Source organism: Ambystoma mexicanum, chromosome 12 (assembly GCF_040938575.1).
Source record: "Ambystoma mexicanum isolate Mex_15411 chromosome 12, UKY_AmexF1_1, whole genome shotgun sequence".
In the NCBI taxonomy this organism is placed as follows: domain Eukaryota; kingdom Metazoa; phylum Chordata; class Amphibia; order Caudata; family Ambystomatidae; genus Ambystoma; species Ambystoma mexicanum.
In genome coordinates, this window is record NC_090936.1 from 599762855 (window position 1) to 599784286 (window position 21432).

The window sequence follows — 21432 nt, forward strand, 5'->3', positions numbered from 1 at the left end:
CGTTAGGTGTAAAGAGCGATGAAGAGTGAAGAGTGCCTAAGTGTATGATGGATATGACTGAGAGGGACTGTGAGGGAAAGCACATTGATGGACTGGGAGTTAGAGAGGAAGAATTGGAGTGGGCTTGGGAATATGTTCAAAACAGATAAAGCCACACTGGGAGTGTGATGGGGAGAGATTGCGGGTGATTGTAGTGTAAGGGAAGACATGAAGAGGGGTCTGAAAGTGTGAAGGGAATGAGATTGAGAGGTAGAAGGAGTGTGAGATAAAGGCGAGAATGAACTGCGATCATGCGGAGAAGAGAAGGGGAGTGACTGGGAGGATGAGAGGAACAGCCATGAAAGAACTTGTGCAAGGGAAAAATATAAAGTGAGACTGGAAGGGCCCGAGATGGAGAGAATGCCTAGTTTAGAGTATCACAGAATGAGATGAGCAGAGACTAGAAGTGTGAGGGGAAGAATTAGAAAGGAGGTAGGAACTGAGGGTGTGAGAGAACAGATGTAAAGGGACGGAGACTGTGATCGGAAAGTGGAGAAGCAATGTGTGAGGCGAAGAAAGAGAAGGCGGCTCCTTCCCCCTTCTACCGTTGATCTCTTCACCACTCCTTCCTTCCCTTTTTCCTTCCTTTCCCCTCTACCTTTGATCTCTACACCACTCCTTCCTTCCTTCCCTCCCTCTTTCCCTCCTCTCCCCTCTACCTTTGATCTCTACATCACTCCTTTGTTCCTTCCCTCCCTCTTTCCCTCCTTCCCCCCATTCTTCCAAGGTCGATAATTTGAGTACCACGCAGTGGGATAATATTAACAACTGTTATTGCAGCGCTCAGATACCTGCGGTTTTTGAAGTTCTATATAAAAACTAGTTATTCCTTCCTTCCTTCCTTCCTTCCTTCCTTCCTTCCTTCCTTCCTTCCTTCCTTCCTTCCTTCCTTCCTTCCTTCCTTCCTTCCTTCCTTCCTTCCTTCCTTCCTTCCTTCCTTCCTTCCTTCCTTCCTTCCTTCCTTCCTCTGATCTCTACATCACTTCTTCCTTTCCTCCCTCTTTTCCTCCTTCTCACTTTACCGTTGATCTTTACATCACTCCTTCCCTCCCTCCCTCTTCCCCTTTACCCCCTCTACCTGTGATCTCTACATCACTCATTCCTTCGTTCCCTCCTTTCCTCCTTCCCCCTCTACCTTTGATCTCTACATCACTCTTTCCCCTCCCTCTTTCCCTCTATCCCCTGTCTACCTTTTATCTCTACTATACTCCTTCCTTCCCTCTTTCACTCCTTCTCCCTCTACCTTTTATCTCTACTTCCTTCCTTCCTTCCTTCCTTCCTTCCTTCCTTCCTTCCTTCCTTCCTTCCTTCCTTCCTTCCTTCCTTCCTTCCTTCCTTCCTTCCTTCCTTCCTTCCTTCCTTCCTTCCTTCCTTCCTTCCTTCCTTCCTTCCTTCCTTCCTTCCTTCCTTCCTTCCTTCCTTCCTTCCTTCCTTCCTTCCTTCCTTCCTTCCCTCCCTCCCTCCCTCCCTCCCTCCCTTCCTTCCTTCCTTCCTTCCTTCCTTCCTTCCTTCCTTCCTTCCTTCCTTCCTTCCTTCCTTCCTTCCTTCCTTCCTTCCTTCCTTCCTTCCTCCTCCCTCCCTCCCTCCCTCTCTCCCTCCCCCCACTATTTAACTTACTCCTTACCTTTCCTTGCATCTTAGTTCCCCCATTTTCGCTACCTTACCGCCCGAAGGTTCCTTCTCTCTCTTACTTTGCCCCTCCTTCATTACATTGTTTCCTTCCTTGCTTCATTTATTTCTTTCTGATGTGTCTGTCTTTTCTTTTTGCCACCTTTTCTATTGCGCACCCACAACCCCTGTCATCTTTTGTAATTACTTTTATTGCGTTAGCTTTCTCAAGCATTCTTTGTCATGTCCTTTTTAACAATCTTAGTCACACATATGTGCTCTTCCTCTTTGCTTGTCCTTCTTTTCATTCGCCACTCACCTGTCCTATTGAATTCTCTCCTCTGCAGGTGAAAGATAACTGGGGGGCCACCGCGGTGGATGAGGCCCGTGCCAGCGGCTTCACATCCATCTATAACATGTTCCACCCCCGCTTCACTGAGCACGTGACCACCAAGGAGGAATACTTGAGGCTCAAAGCTGAGGAGTTCCCAGGAGGCGATTTACTCATTGAAAATATTTCCTATTATTAAGTAGTGTTTATAGGCATTAAATAATTGTTATATTCTTATGTCTGAATCTCTCTTGTGTCATATCTGTCCACGTCTGTATTATCCTGGGTTTGTTATTGTGAAACCCCAAGTTTTACAAAGTTACAAAGGAGTGTGCCTTAGAGAGGCTTAGCTTCACCTCACTGATGAGGCCGGACTAAAACGTGGTTGTAGACCCTCCGGAGTGGAAGAAATTCCATAGAACAGGGTATTTGACCCATGTCCGTTCTCAGTTGAGGGGCTCCCAAACTCCTTTGCAACTTTGTAATACTTGGGGTTTCACCCAAGTACCCCAGGGTAATTCTGACGTGGTCCCCTTGCTCACTGTGTCTTAGAAAGGCTCAGCTTCACCTCACTGATGAGGCCCGACCAGGCCGAAACACGTGTCTGGGGTTGCTGAAGATACTCCTGTTTAGAGGAGAATTGCCTTGCATTTTGGTGCGGGACGGCCCTTGTGGGTGGGACAATCACTGAAATGCAAATGGGTATTTCTCCTCTGTGAAGGATGCAGTGAGCTAAAACGTGGTTGTAGACCCTCCTGAGTGGATGAAAGTGTATAGATCAGGGTATTTGACCCATGACCGTTCTCAGTAGAGGGGCTCCCACACTTCTTTGTAACTTTGTAAAACTTGGGGTTTCACCCTTAGTAACCCAGGGTAATCCAGACGTGGACCCCTTTCTAACTGTGTCTTAGAGAGGCTCAGCTTCACCTCACTGATGAGGCTCGACTGCGCCGAAACACGTGTCTGGGGTTGCTGAAGGTACTCTTGTTCAGAGGAGATTTGCGTAGCATTTCGGTGCTGGACGGCCCTTGTGGCTGGGGCAAAGACTGATATGCAAATGGTTGTTTCTCCTCTGTGAAGGGTGCAGTGAGCTAAAACATGACTTGAAGAAATTCCATAGAACAGGGTATTTGACCCATGTTCGTTCTCAGTAGAGGGCCCCCACACTCTTTGTAGCATCTCCCAAAAGCAATGGGTTTTGTCTTCCCTGAAGCAGCAAAACAAACCAGTTTTCTGTTTTGCACATCTCCTTCTGCCCTTGCTTGTGTCTGGATCAGAAGCATGGGCTGTGTTTACATCCCCAGAGGCCAATCCTAAGCAATCAGTGCCTCACCCCCAAAATGGAGGGTGACCTGCTGCTCCGGCATCAGAACCCTGAACAGCTCTTCTAATGCATCACAATCCCGGCCTGTACTAGCTTTCTTTTAACCATAGGTCTATTTACAATTGAATGAATTAAAAACACAATGGACCTCATTACGAGTTTGGCGGTAACCATGCCGCTATTGGCAGCCTGGCTGCCACCGAATTCGCGTTGGGGTCCGGGTCCTCGGAATGAGGACTTACCGGGCCATTCCGAGTTCGGAAGGCCCGGTAATTCCTCCCTCCAAGGACCGGACCCAGTCCTTCCCCATTCCCATTTCAGCCCCCATAGGGCTGAATGGGAATGGGAGAGGGAGCAAACAACGGGCCATTACGAGATGGCCCGTTGTTTGCTTCCTCTTCCCCTCGCGGGACCCGGTAAGCACGCCTGATTTTCCCAGGCGTACTAACCGTGTCCCGCGAGGGGAACTCGTAATGCGGCGGTACGGGGTGAACGGCGCCGGCACCTTTTACAGCGCCGTTCACTTCGTACCGCCAGGGTCGTAATGAGGCCCAATAAAATATACGCATCCAAATTAGTGTAAACGTTGCCCTTCAGCCGGATATCAGTTGAAGTTTTAAGATACAAACAGTATCCAGTTTACAGAACTAAATAACAGTAACTGAATACTGAATTACATCTGTATATATGATATTAACCCAGTGGAGTAACTTTGCTGAAAATGTTGGGGGGACATGACATCTAAATGAAAGGGGCCCCTGCCAAATGAGTGGGGCAAAACGGTGTGCCGCAAAAGTTGGGTGGGAGGGAACACCCTTGTCCTCCCCTAAAATGATGCCCATGTATGAACCACAACCCAGGCAGCCAATCACCTACGCCTATAACCGGTGAAGACCAGACCTCTTCGGCATGATTGGCTAATGTCTATCCAAGGACATAGTGCAGAAGTGGAAGACTTTCGAGAAACTGATAATGCAACATATCTTGGGCTATGAATTAATCCTGTTAATAATCACAAAAAGAGAACATAGCCGCGAAATTCCTCCAAATATCCCTTGATGTCTGCGCTCCTTATGGATATGTGCTGTTCAAGTGTGCATAACCCTATCCGGTGAGCCCAGTGTGCTTGTTTCATGTAATCACTTCTTCCCACGTAGTTTCTGCTTCGGTTTCAATAGATGTATACCCTTTTTTATCGACAGACCAGGCTCTGTTGACACATTGAAAATGAGGGGCCTTTTTTCAAGGCGTTTCATAGTTCAGAATAATTAGTACGTGCGAGGTAGAAAGTCCTAAACTGCACCTCTGGTGAGAGGCCTCATACATTGTGCCCTGACTGGCTGACCTGGCATTCCCTGATAAGTCCTCAGCCAACGTCTCGTCAGGGCTGCAACTCCTGGAAGTATCTTGGTATGTGGGGACCCCAAGTGATTGGGCGGCCACTAATTAATATAAAGTGATTGGCACTCAGCTCTCAAAGTTCCTAAAATATGCACCTGTACTTTGTCAACCCGGAAAAGCAAATAGAAGATAAACAAGCTGACAGAACAAATCACAAGGAATCGTTGCTGGCCTGCAATCTTACAAAGCTCCTTTCTGAGGCAAAGTTCTGTTACTGTGTGCACACTAGCCTTACAGAGAGAAGAGAGAGGCCCGGTGTTATGCTCTCTTTCCTTGACGTGGGGAGAGGGGAGTCAGTCGAGTTGCAAGGTCTCTCTCCAGATGGACTCCGAGAGCAGCAACAGCAAGCAGACACTGTGGCCTGCGGCTGTGGTGAGCACTGGGAGAGACTGCCAAGATCAGCGGTGCCCCTTAGGCTGCGATTTCTTTTCCATGAGCCATCGCCGCAGCCCGCTTTATCATTAAACAGCAGGCAGAGATTCAAAGAGGCAGCACAGAGCAGTGGTCGAAGTTTACAAAAAGAAGTAGTGGAACTATGTTCCCTGCTGGCCTGCACCCACCCCCGCAAACCCCATCACCACACCGCCTCCACCACACAATACAAAGCCCCAAACACATGCACCTGCTGTTTAAGGGAACGTTCAGTGTGCATCACACTGACAGTTCAAGTTTCAACTTCTTCCTACACTGTTATTTTAAAACGAAACCGTTCCGGAACGGTTTCTTTTTAAAATAAAAGTATAGGAGCAGTAAAACTTAACTTTAAAAAGTAGCGGAGCACCGCTCCCAACCGCTCCCGCTCACTTCGACCACTGCCGTAGAGACTGCTTGAGAACACTTCAAAGACTTTTTCAAGAGATGCCTGCTGCCGCTATGAGCAGAACATGTTGAACGCCTGATCCTGGTCCAGAGATTAGAAGAAAACCTAATTGCGTGGTAGAGAAGTGATGTTATTGGGTGGAAAGCAGAGGCCGGAGTGGTCGGGAGTGGTGCTCCTATACTTTTTATTTTTGAGTTTCATCGTTCCTAAAAAGAAACCGTTCTGCAATGGTTTCGTTTTAAAATAAAAGTATAGGAAGAAGTTGAAACTTGCACCTCAGTGCACTGCACTGAACACTCCTATAAAGAGCATGTATGTTTGTTTGGGGGTTTGATTGTGTGTGGGAGGGGGCGTGGCAGTGGTGTTTCTGGGGAGCGGGGGCAGGCCAGCAGGGAACATAGTTCCACTACTTCCTTATGTACACTTCCACCACTGGCTGGAAAGCAGCCGAATCTGCCAAGCCCACCTTTTGAATTTTAGCACTGCATTCCTGAGCCCCACCCATCCTCAGCGGCTAGTGGAAATATAACACCCAAAAATATCTCTTAAGATTGCAGGAATGCCAGTAGCCATTGCCGCTCAATGCTTTAACAAAGATTTGTTAAAGGACAAGCTCCACAATGCTTTAACAAAGATTTGTTAAAGGACAATATATTTCTTGTGTAGGTTCAGTTCCATGTGAAACACCCGCCTTCCCTGATTCCCCACCGAGATGGATTTCCTTATTTCATCTTTTGGCCGGGGCCACAGCTTCTTGTTCTAGTCCCCTTGATGAGAAAGAAAGCAGGATCTTCTATGAATAGGATGCTTCATAGACGGGCCTGTAAGATAGCGGGATGAGCGCTCGCTGCTGCGATCTGTGTGTAATCTGCAGGTTGTAGGTTCGAATCCTGGCTAGGTAGCTCTGCCTTTTATCCTTCCGGGGTTGATAAATGAGTACCAACTTTGGTTGGGGGATATTGTATGTATATATGTTCGATGTAAAGCGCTTATTATCATCATTATCATAGGAAAAACTCAGATGAGCATATCATCATATGGGGATCGCAAGTGACAGAGATAATGAACGACGGGACCTAAAGTGTTTGCTAACTCTTCACAAACTAGTGATTGACTTAAGCCTTCTTTATGTGTCCTTAAATTATGACTTTTTGATGAATATATTTTTCTTAATTTTTAATGGTGAGACAAGAATGCCATCCAGCAGAAAACCCACCAGCCTTCCCAACACAAATTAAACCGGTTCCAAACTGTTCATTACCAATCCTGGAGATAGTAACCCATGATTATGTTTTTTAACATGATCTACTCTGGCTTCAAATGTGCATAGTTTGAGTCAATAAAAAAACTCTCTTCGCTCTACACCATGAGACAATGGCATCATGACCATAACCCCCAGTCACGCACCAGAGCTCATCCCTGTCCGGTGTGAATTTTCTCATGATGTTTACATGGGAAAGCATGACCAAAGATTTCACGCACCTAGATAGTCTTCATGTGGCTGTCCCTGGTTCACCTTCCCTGAATGATCCAGTTCCAGCATCTGGAGGGAACTAAGCGAAGAATTGTACTGATCTGGGTTCCAGAAAATCTGCTTTCTTTGTTCTTGACCACGCTCAAAGTTTTGGGGACAGCAATACTCATCCTTAACACCCACTCTTAGAATGACTTAATCACAAGCTCGAAGGCACATCTCTTCTAGTTATTTATTTATTTACTTAATTGTGCTTTAGTTCAAAGAACCTTTTACATACATTTATCATCAAAATTAATCCAATTCACAAATCTTATGTCACTTCAATTCCAAAATAAAAACAATCCAAAACGCATGTAAAAAAAAAAAGACACAATTAAAATATCCATTAAAACCTAGACATCTATTCCTTCGGTTCAAAGTATCTGGCAATAATAATCATTTTCAGCCAACTATTGAGCCTTCTCCAAGCCGTCAAACCTTCTTGGCCACAGTATAAACAGGGCCACATTCAATTGGCTTTTACTGGCCATTATACACTTCCTTCATTATGTTGCCTCTCTTATTACATCCAGATCGTGTACACATTCTCCCAGGTAAGCAATGTACAGAGACCCTAACATTCTACAACATGTCATAACGTGTTGAATGATCGCTGGACTTTAGTTATTGCCTCACAACGGGAAAATCAATGACCTTCCTTTCCTCAAAGAGTAATTTCACCTTATTTGTCCTCATCCTCCCGAAAAGGTCATCTCTCTCTCGGCCTCACTCTCTAATTGGCTCATTATCGTGGGCCCACACCATTCTTTGCATCCATCACCTCTCTTATGCTAACCACCATGCTAACCACAAGGCAATAAGACTTGGAGATGCCCAGTGGAAAGTCACCCAGACATCCCGCTAGCTGCTTTTGCATCCAAACAGGCCGGAAGCTCTTCAAGCCTGGAACGCTGTGCCCTCCTTAAATCCCATCACACAAACAAAGGGGCCTCCTTGGTGACTCTCCATCACCTTCATATGGGGTTATAGAACCTTATACTCCTTTATAACAGCCCTGGTGATATTCTACTATTGTTTCAGGGACCAGATTAATTGGGTCTGGACATTATGCACCATTGCTATGTTATGTTATGTTAATAATACTTGTAACGCGCACGGTTGCCCTAAGGCATCATGGCGCGAGGAAGAACACAGTGTATCAAGGCCACCGGAGCAGCATAAACATGCCAAGTTTTAAGGAGATGACGGAAATTCAGATGGTTCTCAACCTGTCTAAGAGGAGTGGGCAGACTATTCCAAAGTTTAGATGCTGAGACAGTGAAGCCGCGTCCCCCAATTCTCAGATGACGAAACTTAGGAATGACCATGAGAAATGCATCACTTGATTGAAGAGTACGACGCGGCACATAGGGCTTAAATGTGTCCTGAAGATAGTCTGCCCCTTGATGGTAATATGCTTTATGCACCGTGCACATGTATTTAAATTCTCTCCTTTTTGCCACTGGAAGCCAATGGAGGGCATGAAGCACTGGACTAATATGAGCCCTGTAAGGAGTAGAGGTGGCCACCCTGGCAGCCAGGTTCTGGAGACGTTGCAGCTGGAGGATCAATCCCAATGGCTGAGCCAGGAACAAGGCATTGCAACAGTCAATTCGGCTGATGACAACTGCAGCGATAACCCGAGGGCGAAGATTAATAGGGAGGTAGGGCAATGCCCCATGAAGTACACGCAGTAGGAAGTGACACGACTTACATACTGCGTTAACCTGAGCCATCATAGATAGAGACGAGGTAAGATGGACTCCTAAGTTCTTAACCACTGTCTCTGGAGTAGGGAGGACAGAAAGAAGAAGACCAAATATAAGGATCAGGAGGAGAACCCACCACCAGGATCTCTGTCTTCTCCCCATTTAGTTTAGCCAATTGCTGCTCATCCAGCCCCTCATGGCCAACAAGCACTCACACAGCTGGGAGGGAACCCCAGCCTGGTCAAGATCTAAACAGACAAGGATCTGGGTGTCATCGGCATAGGAGTAACACCGGAAGCCGTGGGAGTGGATGAGACAAATCAATGGCTGAATATAGATTTTGAATATAATTGGGCACAGGGCATAGCCCTGAGGAACACCATCAGAGAGTGAACAGGCAGAAGAGGAAAAAGGGGTAAGACAGGGGGATTGACCCTGAAAAGCTGAAAACCATGCCAGAACTAGGCCAGAGAGGTCTGCTGATGCCATGCGGGACACAAGGGTGGAGTCATCGACAGTGTTGAACGCCGCCAATAGATTTAACAATATCAGAGCGCCCTCTCTACCCTGGTCAACAAGCATGGTAAGATCGTCAACAACCGATACCAAGACACTCTCTGTCCCACGAGCCAGATGAAAGCCTGATTGAAAGGGCTCGAAAAAAGATGAGGGCTCGAAAAAAAGAGGAAAGAAGAGGTGACACCAAATATTTCAGCAGTTTCATCAGAAATGGGAGAAGCGAGATAGGTCGGTAGTTAGCCAGAACCGAAGCATCCAGTGACGGTTTCTTAAGATTTGTGGGAATAATGCCCGATTTGCAAGAGAAATTCACTGCTGCTGTAAACCAAAGCATGACCGTGGGCAGAATCGCTTTTAAAACTTTTAATAGCACAGGATCAGAAAGGGCTGCTGACTTCAGTAGATTTGCTGCCCTAGACACGTCCCCTGTGGAGAATTTAGGGGACTTGAATCAAAGTAGAGGGTCAGAGGCAGGTAACTCAGCCACCATAATGCTAGCCCAACTCGGGGCACTGGAGACAATGTGCCTCATTATGAAGCTGGCGCAAAGGGATTACTGGCACCGGTAATGACACCGGTGCCGGTAATCCCTTTGCGCCCTATTCCGAGGTCACTTTGCGGGTCCCGTTAAGGCCGCCTGGTTTTACCAGGCGGCCTTAGTGGGAGCCGCAAAGGGTCCAGGGAGCAAATAACGGTACCGCAAATTTGCGGTACCGTTATTTGCACCTTCCCCATTCCCATTGAGCCCTCTGGGGGCTCAATGGGAATGGGTAATGGGTCTGGTGAATGGGGAATTACCGGTCCCGCCGACCTCAGACTGGACCGGTAATTACTCCCTTCACCAGACCGGAGTCGGACCGATTTTGGAGGCAGCCATGGCGCTATACCTCCAGACTCGGAATGAGGCCCAATGAGATTACGGTTATCTGTGATATTTGTTACAAAGAACTCACTCAGCGAATTGCACAAATGTTGAGTGGGGGTCACCATAGGTGTAAAACGGGTAGACGATGAGAAGGACTTAACTACTGAGAATAGGTCTTTGGATTGGCAAAGTGCCGATTCCACTTTGGATGTAAATAAGGCTTGCTTGGCAGCCCAAATGGATAAATTACACTTTCGGGTAAATTGACGAGAGGCCAGCTTTTCCTCAAGGTTTTGTGCAGAGCGCCATTTGCGTTCCGCTTGCCTTAGCTTCAGGTGAGCCGCTCTGAGTTCTTCTGTGAACCACAGTGCAGAAGTGTGTTTTTTCAAGCGAGTGGGTTTAGGAGGTGCCACCAAATCAGCAGCCTCCAGCAAGGTCTTCGATAAAGAGGATAGGTCCAGTCGCATAATATTCTGACATTCCTTATTAATAAAGGATGCCATAAGGGGAAGATTGGTGGTACTCCAGTTCCGTTTCATAATGGTAGCTGGAACAGTAGTAGCAGTCCTACATGGGGTTTACAATGCAAATGGTATTACATAATGATTTCACCACAGTACTTGCATAGCTGGTGCCACAGAAATGACAAATTCCACAGAAAAGATGAGATCAAGAATGCCGGCCAGATTGTGGGTTGCTTCAACTACCCCCTGCTGGAAAACAAAGTCTGTCATGGAATCAAAGAACTGGGCCAGTATGGGCGCAAGTAGGGCATTGTATCTGATGTTAAAGTCGCCCAGTATTATTAAATTCGAAAACCTGATTTGACAGGAGGCAACCAGATCCAGGAACGGGGTAAGGAAAGCAGAGTAAGACCCTGGAGGGCAGTAGAAACAACATGCAATGTAGACAGTAGGAGCGATCCACCACCCAACGCACGAGCAGAACTTCCATACATAGGTTATGTGACTAAGGAACCATAATAATTATGAAAATAGATTTCAAAATAATTGCGACTTCCCCTCCAGGATGGAGAGCCGTACGATCAAGGTGTATTATACTGTATCCGTCCGGAAGTGCCTCTGAGAGAGTTGATGCAGAGCTATCAGTCAGCAAGGTCTTTGTGAGACATAAAATATCAGGAGAGTTATCTTGTAAGAACTTGAAAATAGAACTCAAATATAGAGGCATCATGTGCCACCAAGGAACGGGTGTTTAATAGATTAGCCTTGAAGGCATGGTTTTCTGTGGGTTTTGGAGGTACACTAGCTACCAGTGAGTTTTTATCAAAATTCACGGGAAATACTGTGTGCATGGGAGCAAGACCCACCAGGGCCTGTCTCAGATAGCTTACTCTGCCACTAGGGGTACAGCTCCCCTGCCCATCCGTGGCACAGACATGCTTAACTTAGGCGCAACTTCGGCGTGACAGAACTTTGCCCGCTGCGCCTAACCGCTGAGCCATCGGCTCATCTGTTAATTAAATATACACATAGTATTACTGAGGCCACTCCTCTAACATTCCAGGAAATGAGTAGTAGGAGCTTCCTGCCAGCAATGCGTGTCGGTATGAAACAATAGAAAGAGGACTGCATCATGGTGTCGAATTTCAGGTCTGCATTGCTCGGTTTGTCCACTTTTGCATCTGTTTTAGATGCTGTTCTCTCAATTATGCACATAACATCACTATGATGGTATGATTAGACGGTGAGGAGGGACTGTAAGCTAATACTAGAAGATCTTCATGTGAGGATTTCTTCCTGGGTGCAAACATTTTAGATTTACTTCCACGCATGTGTGACATTTTATTGGTCATTAGCTAATATGGCTCCAAATCCCACACCCAAGACTAAGGCAAATCACCCATCCCTCACATAGGAGAACCCCCCGTAAATAAAGGTGCAGAAATATGCAAGTCAATCAGATAAAATACCTGGATGAGATGAGAACCTAGGGTAGCAGGTTGTGTTCTTTTTCCAACCTCTCACACAAGCATAGGCAAAGTTAGCTGTTCCTTGGCACACTCTATATGTTATGTTATGCTATGTTATGCTAACGGTACTTGTATAGCGCACCGTCAGCAACGGAATTGGTCCACAGGCACTCTGGAGGATCTGTAAATGAGAAGGTGGGATGGGTTAGTAAGGTGAAGAGGGAGTAGGATAGTGAGAGGAGTAGTGTACTGTTGGCAGCTTCAACTCGGTAGACACCGGGTGCTGAGCTTTGGTGCGAGTATTGGATCGGTGTCAGTCCGCGTGTGCTGTTGGTGTGACTTATGTGTTGTTGCAGTGTGGTGAAGTGCGTTCAGCTTGTTGTGCAAGAGATGGTTGTGTGAGATTTTTTTAAGTGTGCAGAGAGTTTGACTTTATATTCGTTAGTGGGTTATGTGATATTTAACATGCAAGCATTCACAGTTCTGTTTAAGTGTAGCACCCACTGACCTAGTCCATTCAATCTGAGTGTGGCACTCACCAATCTTCACAATATTATCCAGATACCGCACAGACCAATGTTCACAATGCTATCCAAGTGCTAACATTCTCATTTCCTTCTAAGTGCTGTGCTTGATAATCTTCATAGTTCCATCTAGGTGTGGCACTCTCTAACCTTCACAATATTACCTAGATGCGACGCAGTGCGAAGTTAGGAAGTCCGTCTAAGTGTGGCACATGCTAGCATTCACAATCCTGTCTAAATATGGCACAGGCTGATGTTCTCAATTCTAAGTGTGGCACATGCCAACATTCACAATTCTGTCTAGATGCGGTGCAGGCTAATGTTCTCAATTCTAAGTGTGGCACATGCTAACATTCACAGTTCTGTCTAGATGCGGCGCAGGCTAATGTTCTCAATTCTAAGTGTGGGACATGCTAATATTCAAGTTCCAACTAGGTGTTGCACATGCTAACATTGACAATTCTGTCTAGATGCGACACAGGCCAGCATCCCCAATTCCCTCCAGGTGTGAAACTTGTTAACATTGACTAGTATGTTAGGATGCAGTGCAAGGCAACATTTCAAACACTGTCATGGTTGATAACCGGCTGGTGGTCACACAACTTTCTAGGTATGCATGGGCTAAGTCTATGGCAGTCTATGTTATGGGATGGGGAGGTAGAGTGGCAAGGGTTTTCTGGTGTAGAGTAATTGCTCTACATCCCACCCATGCCACACTTACAGTTTTTGTTGGTGTCTGTTAGCTGCTGGCTTCCTTGGCTTCCCCTGCTGACACCAGCAGACACACCTTGGAGCTGCCTCTGTAGGAGCTGCCCTTTGCCTTGGGGCCCTTAGCCACAGGGCTGCACGGGCAGAGGGCTGCCCTGGGAGGAGCGGTGATGAGGGCCGAGAGGACCAATGGGAGCAGGGGGCCGATGGAAGGAGAATCAGGAAGAGGGCACGGGTCGGTAGGCCCAGCAGATTCAATTCAGGCGCCTATCAGGCCGGTGTTGTGGGCCGGGAGGGCCAATCAGGGACGGTGGGAGGCAAGCAGTGGAGGAAGTCAGGAAGCGAGGGAGGGCTGGGGAACGGAGGCGAGGAGGGGCACCAAAGGGACTGGGGCGCAAACAAAATGCAGCTTCTTAGGTGGAGCAGACGCCCAGAGGGTCTCAAAAGCATATTCTACTCACCAAGGCAGCAGGCGGGGAAGTGGAGAAGGTGTGAGAATGGAGAAATTCTTCCACGAGCAAGCCTACTGCCTCGCTGAGAAAGCAGCACTAGATGCATGAGCCAATCTGGTCAGTGGCTGGGAGGGAGGCGGGAGTATGCTGGAGAAGGAATCATGGGGAGAAACCATTGTGCACTGAGCGCATACAAACAGTCAAAGACAACAAACATGCTATTAAAATGTAAGACCCCAATGTAGCTCCTGCTCACCTTTGAATTCGCCAGCAAATGGAGAAATTCTTCCACGAGCAGGCCTAGCGCCTCGCTGGAAAAGCAGCACTAGATGCATGAGCCAATCGGGTCAATGGATGGGAGGGAGGCGGGAGTATGCTGGAGCAGGAATCATGGGGAGAAACCATTGCGCACCGAGCACATATAAACAGTCAAAGACAACAAACATGCTATTAAAATGTAAGAGCCCAATGTAGCTCCCTGCAGAAACAACATAGTTATTGGTTGGGCGCAGTTCAGTGGCCTCCAGGTTTTTTGTTTCACCTGATCCCAGGAAGATCACCAACAGGTGTTCCCTTCTGCTGTCCTGCACGCTCCTGGCTTTAATATGGCTGCCCTTGAGTGCTTGATCTCACCCCCAAGTGCCACCCTTGTCCCAGCTACGATCACTATCTGTCTGCGCTATGTTTCCAGCTGCCTTTGAACTCTTTTAACTTCTGTGTACCTGGCATATCTTTCCCCTCAGTCCAGATGTTTGGGTTGAGCCAACAGATGGGTCCAGGTCCCCAAGGAACCCAATTTTCTACTTCCTCTTCCAAAGCGGCGGGCCAAAAGCCCCTTTCCCACAGGGGTCAGGCTCACTTGGCATAGGGAGGTTTCCGGCCAGTGATTGTGCGTAGCTTGAGCTGAATTAAGCAGGGAAGGAGGGGAGTTCATGTTCCACGCGTGTTCTTTCCGTTACTATACACCCCTCAGAGATGTGGGCCTCCTCTCTTCAGCTGTAGTGATTACCCTTATTGGTTCCATCTTCAGATACCAAGCTCCAGGGATCAGCATTATCCATGAGGCCAATTCTCTCTACAGCATGAAGCATAAGGAAAGAGAAGTCATTTTTAGCCATGCTCCAAGTACTAACTTTAGTACATTGGATTGTTTTCAGAAACTAAATACCAGTGGTTAGCTGGCCGGAGGAGACCAAGCATTATTGGACAATCCAGTGGTAGCCTTTCTCATGGCTTTTCTTTCTTTTCGTGCCATTGTAGCCCTGGAAGAAGCCTGTACCCCATTACCTGTCCTTTATTAGGAATATAAAAATGTGTTTGATAAGGCCACTGCAGAAATATTGCCACTGCACCATCTCTTTGACTGTAGATAAAGTCTAATTCTAGATGCTCTCATAGCTTGCAGTAGGAAATGATCTGTTGCCATGGAAAAAAGTCAACATCTCCGGGAATATATCCATGGAAACATAAATTCACGTTCACCAGATGTATCCCCTTTACTCTTTGTCTCTATAATCAATGGGGTGTTGAAAACGTGTATTGATTACTGTGTGATAAAAACCAAAATTACCATAAAAAACAGTGACCCCTTACCACTCATCCCTACACCTCTTGACAAAGTCAGCTTGCCCATCACCTACATTAAACGTGTCTCATGGTGGCTTGCCATCTAGATCATCGTCGAGAGGGCAATCGGGAAAGAGAGAGTTCCACACACATTATGGTTTGAGGACTGTGTGCTAACACATGGGCTCTGTAACAGGACAATAATGTTTCAATTTGTTAGCCATGGAATGTTCCAGTAATATTTGGATCAAAGCCACATCAATTGCACAGTATTATCTTCACAAATTCCCAGCACCACCCTTAATGCGCCTAGAAACACTTGTGTACAGGCGCGTTATAAATGACTTATCATATATCGTATCATATCATATGATAATGCACAAGGTAATGCAAGTGATGATAAAACGTGAGACTTCTCATTTCTAAAGTACAGCGTTGATATTCAACTGGGCACGTATTCACACATACCCCATCCTCTGCCATTTACTGTTATGCCAGTGCACATTGACTGTGCTTGATCTGGCGCTTAAGTGCACCCCAAAAGAACACGTTTAGCTAACAACACAGACCATTTATTGTATTCCGGATGCTGAGCACAGAACTGGGATTCCTAGATTCTGATTAATTTTTGAATGGTCAGCTTTGGGATATGTTCCCCCTACATTGGAATGGGGGAGGCATGCTCATTTTTCCTTTTGTTTTTCTCCTTCACTCTTGCGTGCGAATTTGCTAACAAAGGACCCCTTATAGAGAGTCCTGGAAAGGGAGAGATGGGGGAAAGGCGAAGGACCTCTTATAGAGAGTCCTGGAAAGGGAGAGATGGGGGAAAGGCTTTCTCTAAATGCAAACGACATTCTAAAGCACTTGCTCAATGAGATGTCGTAACTCGCCAGATTCTTGGACATGATGAGTGGGTTTGGACGACCCTGTCCACTGGCAATACATCCGCAAATTGAAAGTACTTGGAGAACCACATCATGAAATACAGGGATGCTTTTCTCAAACTGATCCTTGAACCAATCTTGTCCACATTGGTTGAGGACGAGACACTGGCATCTCTACCGAGCTCCCTCATAGACTGTGCAGCCATGTTCAAAATGCACCTGGCACCGAAGTTCATTTACAGGATCCAAAAAACCTGCTATGAAATAACAGTTTAACATTTCTTGCAATTCAGACATGCCCTGCCCAAAGAGGTGGGCCTTTCCCACTGTCTCCTACTGGAATTGCTGGTGGAAGAAATGTTATTGGGTCCTTAGATAGAGAGGATGTTGAAAAAAGGGCGTTATGAGGAACTGGCTACTCCATTGGACACTCTGGGACACATGGGACATGAGAATTGGTGATGTGCACTGAGTATGCACGCAGAGGTTGCCATTAGTGCAAAACTGCAACTGGTACACTTCAAATACTTGCAAGAAAAAATGTATCACCACCGCACCGCTGATACAAATACTTTGGAGCGACGATCTCATCATTCCATTTGTGATCACGTTACGACTAAAACCACCAACCAACCCCTCAAACTTCCAACCACAACAAAAAGAAACTGGAAAACTGTCAAAGCAATCAACCTAATAGAACAACTGGAGCTGACAAAAACATCCACGACCGAACTGGAGAAGGCAGACCTAGACAGAAAAATAGACCTACTGCATACATGGATTGCTGATACAATAGAAAACATCTCCCCGGAAAAACCATTTACCACCTCAAGGAAAAGAGCAATGACAAAATGGTTCACCCCACTTCTAGGCACTATGAAAAAGAACAACAAGAAACTGGAACTAGAATGGAGGAAAGAATATGACCAAGATAAGAAACCTCAGTTCCAGAGACAAATCCGATCTTACAAGAAGGAAATTCTAAAGGCAAAGAATAGGCATTATGACGACAGAATCACCAAAGCCATCAACACACAAAAATAAATTTTCAACATCATAAACGAAATAAGAAACCCACCAGGTTGCGACAACACTCCAATACCTTCACAGAAGCTATGCAACAACCTAGCAGCAGCAGCAAAAAAAAAATCAACGAAATCCGACAAATCATACAAAACAGACCGACCAATCCTAACACACAACCAACTGGATCCGACGAGGACCCAGAGCACAAACTCCCAAAAATCCTGCAAATATCAGTGGAGACATTCGTCAAGCTGGTTAAACATAGCAAGAAAGCAGGCTCGCCCATTGATCCCAGCCCCTCAGACATCTACAAATCAATCCTCACACAAGGAACGCCATCTGAATATTACAGAAATCTCTTGAATCTGTCGCTCGCGACAGGGTCCGTACCAAGATCCTTCAAATCAGCATGTATTAAACCACTTCTTAAGAACACAAGTGGCGACATGGAAGACCTCACCAACTACAGACCAATTTCAAACATCCCCTACCTGGCAAAACTCTTAGAAACATACGTATACAAACTAACCCAAGAACACGTAGAAAAACACCAGCTGCTAGACCAAGCACAAGTCGGCTTCAAACCTGCAAGAGGAACAGAATCAGCACTCTTATCCATCTTGGATGACCTAAAAACAAATGCTGACTCCAACACAACCTCAGCCCTGGTTCTGTCCGACCTCTCGGCAGCATTCAACACAGTAAGCCATGACACCCTGATCAAGAGATTAGAAGATATAGGTATAACGGACATAGCACTATGCAAACAGAACAGAAATGGTATGAATAAAGCCCTTCAAATATACTCTACTCTACAAGGATCCTTACTATCACCACTGTACTTCAACATCTACCAGACTCCGCGAATCATGATTTAAAAAAAAATACAACCTTACATGCTACAACTACGCAGATGACACTGAAAATCATCTACAAAATCGAAGATGCACAAGCAGATCACTCAACTCTAGGAGAATGCCTAAAATAAATCTATGACTGGATGAACAACAACCACCAAAATAATTGACCCAGGAAAGACAGAAATCAAGATCATATCCGAAAGCCAAGAAAACATCTACATAGCATGGCCGATAGAACTGGGTACCGCGCCTACATCATCAAAGATAGTCAAAAAGCTGGTACTCCTAATGGACAACGCACTAACCTTAGAACCACAAGTAAACACAATAATTAAGAAATGCTTCTTCCTCCTTCACTGAACAAAAAGAATCCTACCTTTCCTGTCCTTCACGCACAAAACACTAACAATCCTCACCCTCATCATGTCAAGAATCAACTACGCAAACAACCTCTACCTCGGGATGCTGGAACACCTCATGAAGAAATCACAACACATCCAGAATGCAGCAGCTGGACTTCTCAAACTATCTAGAAGAGATCACATCACACCAGCGCTAGAAATGCTACATTGGCTTCTAATCAAACAACGTAACACGTTCAAAACACAGCGGACAGGGAGCAGAATTCCTAAAAAAGAAATTAATCTACAAGTCAACAAGACTCCTCAGATCAAGCAATGAAATCCGCCTGGAACCAAAGCCATATGCCAAGAAAAGACTAGGGCACTCCTCTTTCTCCCACCTGGCGGCAAAAACCTGGAACAACCTCCTGAAAGGAATAAGAAGCACCCAAGGCCACCTAACATTTAGAAAACTACTAAAAACCTGGCTCTTCACCTCGGAACCAGACAGAAACAACTGAAACAATAAAACAGGAAATACAGAAGAACAGGCTAACAGAACCCAGGACAGCACAGACCACACCCAGAACCGACAAAAGGGAAAACCCCCACAAGAACAAGAGAGACAATGCTAAGTGGAACCGACCACGAGCGACAACCCTATCAGGACAGAACAATAGCAAACAAGGCTGACACATACAGGCACAACTACTAACCTCACCCACTCAGACAGAGCGATGGGTACGGGCATCAATAACAAGTAGATAGATCCGCGAGAAGCAGTCTGCATCAACCACAGACTGGGATGTAAGGGCTGGCCTGAGTAAGAACAAAGATAGAAATGTATATACTAACTAAGCCGAATAATGACAGCGAGATGAGACAGCCGTATTGTGCTGAAACTAGATCACTGTAAGGAAGACAACTCTGTCTGAAACGATATGAAAATACTTAAGGATGATGATGTAACTAGAGCAATAAGAGAAACATGCACCCAATGATACAGTAATCATGAACACAAGAAGAATGAAGTGACTCGCTCGCCAATAACTGTAAATACTCTGTAACACAAGGTAGAAAGAACATATAGAAGCGTGCTTATAAGAGGTATATATTTAATGTTTAGGACGATCATTAGAAGAAGTTGGATGACGGCTTACGTCAATCAACCCAGCTACCTCACAATACAAGTCAAGGTCATGAAGTGAAAAGATGATGCAGAGGCTGTTTTTCCCTTGCAAAAATAAAGGAGTACATTGGCCTGGGACCAAGGATGCTATTTCGAGAGATGAAGGCAAAGTACGAAGGGAGTCCAACAAGCAGACCATGTGCGGGGGACATATTTCTCAAGATTAGGAGGAACAAGAACATTCAAAGATGCCAAGTATTGGACAATTAAAAGGGTATAACGTTTATATGGGATAGAGTGAGCACGTCTCTAAAGGCCAAGAGGAGCAACTGCACCCAGTATAATTGATCAAATAGTGTTAAATACATTGTAAAAATGGTCAAATTCCTGGTCTCTTAACATGCGACGAAGAGCTCGCAAACAAGGTCTATTCATTAGTCTTGAAACTAAGATCATGGTGTGCCTACACTCCCTTGAATGTTCCAGGACAGTGCAGACTGGCAAGATCAATCTTCAAACAGAGGGCACTGGCATGAGGCCTACAGATTAGAAAGGATGGCCTAATTGGGAAACAAAGGAACAGATGACGTATATCCAAGCACCTGGGTTTCGTTTCTATGTACGTGCTGCTAATGAGCCGAATGTCCAAGGTTGGATTTGGGTTGCCAACTAGTCAGAAAAGCCTGCCATGCACTTATAAATACAATGTTGCAAGTATTATTCTGCTGCCATATTCTTTGCTGTAATCAGTGTGCTACGTATGTAGAAGTGGATCAAGGCGTGTCCTACAGACAAGGGACCGCCAATGGGAGACTAACACTCATGAATTCTGTATCTACACATGTTCCCCTAATCCAATCCCACCCCTTGATAGGTTTTTGCAATATGCCACGCAGTATGACGTCATAGATGACACATCTAGCATTATATAAACTAAGTTTAATCAAGAAGATGTTGTGATCCAGCATGAATACATCTGATAAATGACGGCTAACCCTGCTTTCCTTCATTGAGATAAAAGCATTTATTTGGTCTGAGACATTTTATTGCTAGTTCCATCTAGCACAGAGACTTGTGCACACCAGCAAAAAGCAGACGGATTCCATAGGAATCCATTGTAAATGCTGCCTGACATGCATACATAGCAAGCAGCATTTACTCGGTTTGAACTGCAGATTCTGAAAGGATTCCATAGGAATCCATTGTAAATGCTGCCTGACATGCATACATAACAAGCAGCATTTACTCGGTTTGAACTGCAGATTCTGAAAGGATTCCATAGGAATCCATTGTAAATGCTGCCTGACATGCATACATAGCAAGCAGCATTTACTCGGTTTGAACTGCAGAATTGAAAGGGAGGCGTGAGGGCGATTTCTCCTCCACTTTACACCTCCCTTTTGCACTGTAAAGTGCAAGCTGATGGGATCTGTTTGCACCTAAGTGCAAACTTAACAGGTTCTCTCCATGTAATGTATGAGTGAATTTGAATGTGGGCTCCAGAGTGCACCTGCTTGGACTGCAGTGGTCGCTCAAGCATGACTTTTTTTAGTCATCAGGCTGCTGAATGTTACCTAGGGTCATGTTGGCTCCTAGTAGAAGGTAATGTGCGCTGATGGTGATGCCAGATTCGGGTTGGCTTATAGGGCAATAGGGAACTACACAAAGGGCTGGCCCAACATGCTACTGTTTGCAGGTTTTTGGACCACGATGGCTCAGTTTGAGTCACTACACTGTCCAGCTGGTAGCTTTGATCAACGTTACTGATCAAATGTGCTTTAAAATGCATATTGTGCACCAAATTCGGCCGCTTAGGTAGTACTGAACCCAATTTATTGGATGGACCACAGAAGGATGACTTTTCCATCTGTCTGCGT

General features: G+C 45.8%; 2 protein-coding genes across 4 annotated transcripts in view; one reads left to right on the forward strand and one right to left on the reverse strand.

Moving 5' to 3' along the window:
* The window catches only part of LOC138513869 (L-asparaginase-like), a 127963-nt gene extending 125749 nt beyond the window's left edge, over positions 1–2214 (forward strand). For both annotated transcript variants that reach the window (XM_069628988.1, XM_069628989.1), the window contains exon 6: positions 1995–2214. In XM_069628988.1, coding sequence (XP_069485089.1) covers positions 1995–2177 — 183 coding nt within the window. In that variant the 3' untranslated portion in view covers positions 2178–2214. The remainder of the gene's footprint in view (positions 1–1994) is intronic.
* The window catches only part of FAM216B (family with sequence similarity 216 member B), a 515713-nt gene that overhangs the window by 480201 nt on the left and 14080 nt on the right, over positions 1–21432 (reverse strand). The window lies entirely within an intron of this gene.